Genomic DNA, 8,619 nt, shown 5'->3' on the forward strand with positions numbered 1-8,619 from the left:
TAATGTCACTCTGAATGGGCACTGCATGGTGATAATCAGAGAGCTAATATCTGGTAGGGGGTGTTTCTGAATGACCTTGTCTGTTCTGGCACTGTCTGAAACATGTTAAAGCTGACAACACATAGGTAGGAAGGAATAGTTTAACTCTGGAACATTGGTGAAAGCACTCTGGGCTCTATTCAGCAAGAAAAGAGCTTGCTTAGCATCGTCAAAGCACTCACTTGAACAGGGAAGTGCAGACTCAGCATCCAGTTGGCTTAGTGAAACCCTGTGTGGAAGGATGTGCTCTTCTCACTGTGCTAGCCATAGGCAGGTATCCTCTTGCAGACCTAACTGGAGTGATTCGAGAAGGTGGTCATCACCAGCTGAACCTAGGTGGTGACTGAAGCTGTCCCAGCTTCACTGCACAGACTGAATGTGCTCACCCAGCTTGTTCTGCTCCCACCAAAACAGAGTGCACTTATTCCAGTTGCTCCACTGGATCTGCAGGGATCTTCCTTGGCATTTAAAATGTCTCTGGTCTGCCAGAGCCTTGACTCTTGTCCCTGCCAGTCAGTTCCCCTCTGCCCCAGAGTAAGTCTGTTGCCCTTAATCTTCACAAGACTGATGAGCAGTCGATGCTATCTGCACAGGTCTTAGGTGCCTGTGGATGGTTTTATGGTACTGCACATGCACCATAGGACCTTCCGTATACGTGTAAATAGAGGTACCTTGCTAAGGATCCCCCTGATCTTCTCTCCAGCAGCTGCAGACTGTTGAGACATACACACAGCATGGCCACAGTGGTCCTGGGGCTTCAGAGTCACCAGTTGTGTCTATGCTAGAAGCACTTTGCCAGTGTATTTCACAGCAGAACACTTAGAGCAGAGACACAGCTGTGAAGGCAAAGCAGGGCTTCATATCTGCTAACAAAACCAAAATGCCTGTCTGCACAGGGGCTTCTGTCAGTGCAGCTGCCTTGACTTGCCTTACCTTGGACTGAGACACATGCCAGTACATATCTGCAGTGTGGTCTGCCCAGCTGCTGCCAGTGCTGGGTGTGTGGCCCATTCTCACACACAGGTTCTTTTATTTTTAAAGCACCCCTTGTCTTGGTGAAGGAAAACTCTAGGGATCAGGCTTGCCCCTGCAGCAGTCTGTATGTGAGAGCTGCTGCTTAGCAGTGGTTCTGCTCCCCAGCACAGGTCACTGATGAGTCCTGCTCTTGTGTGGTTTCTGGACACCCTCAGGTCTTTGCTTAATAGAGCCCTGAGCGAGCCCGGCCCTTGTGGCCTGAGGAGTTTCTGTTTCAAATTTGGCAGCAGTAGTTCAGTGAGGTCTTTCTTCAGTTCAGATCTCTATTACAAACTAGATTTCAGCTAGGAAGTAAACAGCGATTGCTCAGAGCAGCTTGCACTTCTGATGTGCATCAAAAATGTGTTCAAGCCTAATTTTTCAGAGTTGAAGACATGCCTAACAGCACGCGATATAGAACTTGTGTCCATCTAGGACAGTTACATCACTGATTGGGCACAGATGTATATTTACTGCTGTATGCCAGTGATTTTTGCATTTGAATTTCTGAAAATACAGGCTTTAACACAATGGAATTTTATTTCGAGAAAACTGAAGTGCTAAAGCATTAAGTACCATCATGTAAGAACACCTAGAACAGGAAATAATAAAGGGGATAACAAAGGGGATAGGTTTGCTAAGTGAATATCCTCACAGTTAATTTATTTCTGGCCTTATTCAGAAAGGCATATCCAGTTTGATACGTAACCTGTTGCACTAGAACTGCCCTTGTTCATAGTTTGTGTGTAATTAAAGGGGTTGCTGATGTAAGCTATCACTAACAAGCACGTTTCCTTAGGACTGGGCCAAGCCAGGCCCATACGATCAACCAATGGTGAACACGTTGCAGCGTCGCAAGGAGAAGCGGGAGCCAGATGTCAATGGAGGAGCTCCGAGTGGACCCCCCGTGCCCCCAGAGGAGGCCCAGAGACCCCGGAGCATGACGGTGTCGGCTGCCACAAGGGTGACGCTCTGGTTTCAGATACACTGTTGGTGCAGAGGAGGTGGATGTGCTGGCTCCTAATACTTCTTGATGTGGAATGACAGCACAAGGGGGATGGCTTTAAACTAGAAGAGGGTACATTTAGATTAGGTACTAGGAAGAAACTCTTTACTGTGAGGGTGGTGAGGACCTGGCACAGGTTGCCCAGAGAAGTGGCTGTCCCATCCTTGGCAGTGTTCAAGGCCAGGCTGGACGGGGCTTGGGGCAGCCTGCTCTAGTGGAAGGTGTCCCTGCCCGTGGCAGGGGGTTGGAACTGGATGATTTTGAAGGTCCCTTCCAACACAAACCATTCTGTGATTCTATGTTGTGTGTTTATCCGGCCAGCGATACTGGTGAGGTTTTGGTGTGGTCAGTGGAAGTCACAAAGGCATGAGAGAATGTGTCATTGGGTACTGGCAGTTGTAGAGCAACAGTATCCAAAGAAGTTCATGTTTCTAAGCCCTAGTAAGTGTTTGGACGCAGTCCTGGTGGGCTGTGCTGGTGACAAACTCTGCGTGGGGAGGAGAGGCAGCTGAAAGTTGTGAAGACTGACTCACCCTTCTAGACAAAACGAGTCTCTTCCCTGTGTGTAACCAGCAGGGTGAGGAGATGGAGGCCTGCGAGGAGCTGGCACTCGCTCTGACAAGAGGGCTGCAGCTGGACACGCAGAGGAGCAGCCGGGATTCCCTGCAGTGCTCCAGCGGCTACAGCACCCAGACAACGACTCCGTGCTGTTCAGAGGACACAATCCCATCCCAAGGTATGGGATCTATCCAAGAGATGTTCTCTTTCAGAGCATTCCCACCCTGCCCATCATACACTCCCTGCGGTGCCAAAGAGCTGTATTCCAGCAGCTGGTGCTCACTGGGTCACTGTTTGGGGAGAAGGGCAAATATTGCTGCTGTGAAGTTTTTCCATGTTGGAATGCAGCCTGGATTTATTAACTAAATAGAAACCTGGATTGCTGCATAGTGCACTGAATGATCTTATTTTCTTGTGCATTACTAAAATGAGCTTTAGCTTAAGGATGCCAGTATTTTAAAGAAGATGCTGGAATTACATTTCATGGTTTAAGTGGAATGACGCTGGTATTGCATCCTTTTTGTGGTAGTAGTGTCCTTTCTGGCTGTTGTCTTAGCAAATACGCACTCATGAGCTTTGCTTTCTTCTTCCATCAGTGCTCTGAATCTGCTCTCAGTTTCCCTTTGTGACCTTTTATTTCCTACCTAAGCAGAAATATTGTATTTGGAAAAGGAATCCATTGGAGACCTTAACTCGGGCATACCTGGGGAGCTGCAGTAAGGTGTTGGGGTTTGTACCCTGGTTCAGAACCAGCAGCAGGCTGAGAGGTACCGAGTTTGGTGTTTGGGGTTCAGCAACCACCTTGTTTGCTCAGCTGATGTCAGTGGTGCTGTGCAGCCACAAGAGGCAGTGGGGCTTGTAGAGGGCCCAGCTTGGCTCAGCGGTTGCATGGAAAGGAAGGAACCCAATGCAGTTACCAAAGCTGAGGCTGAGTTTTCAGAGCTGACAGCAAAATTGTTTGCAAAATAAGCAGATTTGCTGCTGAAATCACTGGTACACAGTCCCCTGAGCCACACAGTGCCCAGACTACAGTACACTTCTTAGTCACTGACTTGTTTAAGTATTTGTATCTACAACTGGTAGCATATGGCTTGTAGAATGCTGGTTTTGGTATCATAAATATTGAGTCTTTGCTACTTAATTAGTTCTAGAGGTGGCACTGAGTGGTGCAGTTCTTGTTCTCTGTCACAAGAGATGTGGGCACCCTGCAGCCTCAGGGTCACCCTGCTGCAGTGCCTGCCTTCAGCGACACCGTCAGAGAATCTTGGTCGCAGTATCTCAGGCTTCCTTCCTCCTAAAGGTGAAACCTCTCTTTATCGCTGTTGGCCTCCAGGCTTTTTTGATGTATATACCTTTTTGGTTATACACACCTCAAACTTACTGACACCCCATCCCTGGCAGTGTTTAAGCCCAGGTTGGACAGGGCTTTGAACAGCCTGGTCTAGTGGAAGGTGTCCCTGCCCATGGCAGAGGGGGTTGGAACTGGATGATCTTTAAGATCCCTTCCAACCCAAACCATTCTCTGGTTCTGTGATGACTGAGCTGTCTTCTGCAGCTTGTTCCTAACCGTGTCTTTTGGCATCAGTTTCAGATTATGATTATTTCTCTGTGAGTGGTGACCAGGAGGCAGAACAACAAGAGTTTGACAAATCCTCCACCATCCCAAGAAACAGCGACATTAGCCAGTCCTATCGCAGAATGTTTCAAACCAAGCGTCCTGCTTCCACCGCAGGTCTGCCCACCACGCTGGGACCGGTCATCGTCACCCCTGGCGTCGCCACCATCAGACGGACCCCTTCCACCAAGCCTTCGGTCAGACGTGGCACCATCGGGGGAGGGCCCATCCCGATCAAGACCCCAGTGATTCCTGTCAAAACACCGACCGTCCCCGATATCCCAGGGGGGCTGCCCGGCGCCCTCGCTGGGACAGAAGAGTGTCCTGAGCAAAGCCCCGAGTCTCCGGCAGCAGGAGACAGTGGGCAGGGAGTCACCGGCATGCCCTCATCCTCATGGAGCGGACAAGCATCCGTCAACCCTCCACCGTCCAGCCAGAAACTGAGCGGTGCCGACGAGCAGAGGCAAGCGGTTCCCGAGGGAGAGGGTGAGGAAAGCGAGCGGGATGGTGCCAGTGCCCTGGCGCCCACGGGGCAGCCGGAGCTCGATCCCGGAGAGCTGAGTCCCGGGGATGTCCCGCAAGGGGAGGATATGCTGAATGCCATTCGGCGCGGCGTCAAACTGAAGAAGACCACCACGAACGATCGCTCGGCACCTCGTATCTCCTAGGAGCGGAGAAGCTGCTGGAGTACTAAAGCCACCGAGAAGGAACTGTGAGGAAAGTTAATTTGTCTCTATCCATTCCAATGTGTAATCAATGAGTTTTTTAAGATACTCGGTAACGAGACAGTCTGCAAGTACTCTAGAGGAGAAAACAAGGTGAAAGAGCGTAGTAAGACATAATCTTCACTGGTGTTTTAATTTGTAAATATCAATGATTTTGTTTCTGCTTTTGTTTTTTTTTGGTCTAAGTTACACTTTTGATTTTTTCTGAAGGTGCCAAATCCCATTGACCTTTTTTATAACTCTCTTTGTAAAGTTTTAAATCATAGGAGAAACAAAAACAGTGTCGAGTAGTTAAACTTCAGCAAAGGGATTTCATGACAATTTGGCTTTTGTGCAAGCTTTTGTAGAGCACCTTGTGATAGTGAGGTTGAAAAAGAACAAACCAAGGGGACTTACTCTAAAGTTTAAGCCGTAAGAAACAGATCCTCATTGAAGTATTAAAGAAAATGAAGCCTGAAAAGCAGGAATGAAAATTGACAATAAAAGCAATATATAATGCAAGGAAGAAACCTGCAGTTGGTAGAGTATTTGGGGGGGTGGGTAGTGGGGAAGGGGGGAGATGCCATCAAAATAGCAGATGCTGTTGCACAAGAGTAGCCTAGTAGGGTTAATTACTAGTAGCTTCATGGTAAATGCATCAGAATAAGCCATACTGGATTGCAGTGTTTTGTTTCTGTGGGGTGTTTTAACGACCGGGGTTTTTGCCACGTTTCTTTTCGGGACTGCACAGCAGCAACTCTCAGTCACATGCATGCAGCCTGACCTGCGTAGGCTTGGTTCTTCCACCTCCACCTTTTGTTCCGCTCATCCTCTCACTGAAGACAGACACGGACGACAGGTTTAAGGCAGTTACATGTGTGCAAAAGAACCTTTTTAAACCGCGAGCAGGGAGTTCTTAGACGTTATCCAAATGCCTTTTTGTGACCGTGCCCAGCAGGCTGGGCCTCCAAAGCCCAAGTATTTTGAGGAGACACTGACAAATTTGGCAGGTGTAACCAGCTTTGAGCTAACAAACTGCGGATGTTCCTTTCCAATACAGGGGCTTGTTTTTCTTAACTCCTTTTAAATGGCAGTTGACAATTGGCTTTTCTTAATTACCGAAAAGAAAGGGGAGAGAGGGGTGGGGGGTGGGCAGAGAGACTCTTCTTTTGATAACACCAGGAGCCTGACCACTAGAGCCTCTTTTTTTGTACTTTAAGTCGTGTTTTTTGGAACACTGTTGATAGAATTATTAAGAGTTGGCTTTTTTCCTTCAAGTAAAAGTAAGTTCTTGCCGCGATACCCATCTCCTAAAGCTGATAGAAATGTGCAGACCTTGGGGCACGGGACGTGTTTGGACCAGACCCACAGGAGGGTGGACACGGCACTGGTGCACCCAGGGTGGTTTAAAACTGCACCAAATACCACCCACAAGGGGCTGGTTTCCACCAGCCGCTCTGCAGATTTCTGTTGGCTCTAGACTTGCCTACATACCCTCTTATGCTTTAAGACATAACTGCATTGGATGTGAGACTTGTAGTAACTGTGTAGTCACTGTGTTCTATATAACATTTTACACTGCTGTGGTTGCTAACCTTTTTTTTGTTATGGCTTAAAAGCAAAAAAGCAAAAAAAAAAAAGGCATGATTCTTAGAAACTATGAACTAAACCTTCCTTCCTTTGAAAAACAAGCTCCTTACTACAGAATCTAATGAACAGTAGTGCCTGTGGTGTAGCCCACCAACCTGGAGACGGTAGCTGATGCGTTGTGCAAATGAGGCTTCGAGAGATGGTTTTTGCATAAACAAAAACTGCTAGGAGATAATCTCGATAGTTTAAAAGTGTTATTTAAACCTTTGGAATAAATGGATGTAACTGTACCCGAGTACAGCTTTTCACTTGTTTAGTTCTTAAACGTTAGTATAATCAGTAAAAATTTAATATAAAATGTTGCCAAATTCAATGTAGAAAGAATGTGACAAAACACTTTGGATAGTTCTATTGTTTGTGTTTTTGCATATTGTAAAAGCAGTGTCACAGCTAAAAAAGAAAATGTTTCTAATGGTAAATTATTGTGGTTTAGTTGCTAGTTTGTACTGAGAGTTGAGCTCTCCCTGTGCAGGTTTTTGTTCTAAACTGGTATAAATAATTGCTGTAAGTGTGTCTCCCTTCTACATTGTAATGATTGCTTAAGCCTACATTATAAATAAAGAACTGCTGGAAAACTTCTGTATTTTGGTTCTTGAAAGACTTCCTGCTTCTGGAGCTTTGGGGATCAGTGGGATCCTTGCTCAGGCTTCTGAAGGTCACGCAGGTTCCATCTGTGTCTAACAGAATTAGTAAGTATGAGGTGCATGAGGCTGTTTCACTGCTGCGTGCTGAAGGGTGGCAGCAGAAAAAAGGCACAGTGCCAGCAGTGGAAATTCCCATTAAATAACTGGTGACATTTCTGTACCCTTGCCTGTTATTCCCTGGCCAGGAAGCATAGGTAGCTCTACACGTTTGTGCATCTGCATCACTTCTGGACCGCAGTTCCTTTGCAAGAGGAGGAAAATTGCTATTGTCAGCACAGCCCATGCTTACAGCCAGAATCTGCCATCTCCCACAGGCTCGAGTGACTGAGGACTTCCTTCTGTTCAGCTTTCTCAGGAGCAAAGGTAGAGGGAGGACATTGTTCCCACTTTCAGTTACCACACAGTGGCCTAATTTGTTTCCTTGCCACTGCCATAGATTCATTTTTGCCCAGGGGTTTCCATTTGTGCGTGTATTGGTTTGCAAGGCAAGGTTTTGGCAGAGGGTTGTTACAGGGGCTGCTTTGGTGAGAAGTTGCCAGAAGCTTCCCCCATATCCCATAGAGTCAGTGCCAAGATAGACCAGCTGCTGACCAAGCAGATTGTGACAGCACCTCTCAGATAACAGATTCAAGGGGAAAGAGTTCCTGTGCAGGAGCAACAGCAGCCAGAGAGAGAATATGTGAGAGAAACAGCCCTGCAGACACCAGGGTCAGTGCAGAAGAGGGCAGGAGATGCTCCAGGTGCCAGAGCAGATTCCTCTGCAGCCTGTGGTGCAGCCCATGGTGAGGCAGCTGTGCCCCTGCAGCCCATGGAGGTCCATGATGGAGCAGATTCCACCTGCAGCCTAGGGAAGACCCCACACTGGAGCAGGGGATGCCTGAAGGAGGCTGTGACCCCATGGGAAGCCCATACTGGAGCAGGCTCCTGGCAGGACCTGTGTCCTGTGGAGAAAGGAGCCCACGGCCTCTGGTCAGTTGAGGTCAGCTCTCCTGGCTCTGTCCCCTCTGAAGACCTTCCCTACCCCCCGCATATGGGTGATGGAGGATGTTGGAGAGGCAGCCTTGGTGCTGGGGAGCACTGCTCAGCAGTAGCCAAAACCTGGTGTGTTCTCAACACCTTCCTGGCTCCTGATACCCAGCACTGTGAGGGCTGCTGTGGAGAAGGTTAACTCCATCCCAGCCAGATCCAGTGCAATCATGAAGACTTTAAAGGAAAAATCAAGGTGGTTTGGCTGGATTATAGTGTCAATCTCCACCTCTCTCTGACTCCTTCACAGGCTCGTCAGTACGTAGGTATATAGTGTAGATGTGAACAGCCATCTCTTCTACACTGCACAACTGCAAGTAAAGTGTGTGCATTCTACAGAAGAAGAGTATATCAGCAAAATGC

The 8,619-nt window shown here is 47.9% G+C and overlaps 1 protein-coding gene across 18 annotated transcripts in view; it reads left to right on the top strand.

The window, feature by feature from the left end:
• Window positions 1-7,161, top strand: part of MTSS1 (MTSS I-BAR domain containing 1) — a 126,407-nt gene extending 119,246 nt beyond the window's left edge. For 15 of the 18 annotated variants that reach the window (XM_062627031.1, XM_062627033.1, XM_062627029.1 and 12 more), the window contains 3 exons: window positions 1,853-2,017; window positions 2,633-2,795; window positions 4,203-7,161. In XM_062627031.1, the coding sequence (XP_062483015.1) occupies window positions 1,853-2,017; window positions 2,633-2,795; window positions 4,203-4,900 (1,026 nt within the window). In that variant the 3' untranslated portion in view covers window positions 4,901-7,161. The remainder of the gene's footprint in view (window positions 1-1,852; window positions 2,018-2,632; window positions 2,796-4,202) is intronic. The other 3 variants (XM_062627038.1, XM_062627030.1, XM_062627044.1) reach the window with 3 other exon arrangements.
• The last annotated feature ends 1,458 nt before the right edge of the window (window positions 7,162-8,619 follow it).

Source organism: Pezoporus occidentalis, unplaced genomic scaffold, assembly GCF_034315485.1.
Source record: "Pezoporus occidentalis ecotype Australia unplaced genomic scaffold, CSIRO_AGI_Poc_V1 ctg3, whole genome shotgun sequence".
Taxonomy (NCBI): Eukaryota; Metazoa; Chordata; class Aves; order Psittaciformes; family Psittacidae; genus Pezoporus; species Pezoporus occidentalis.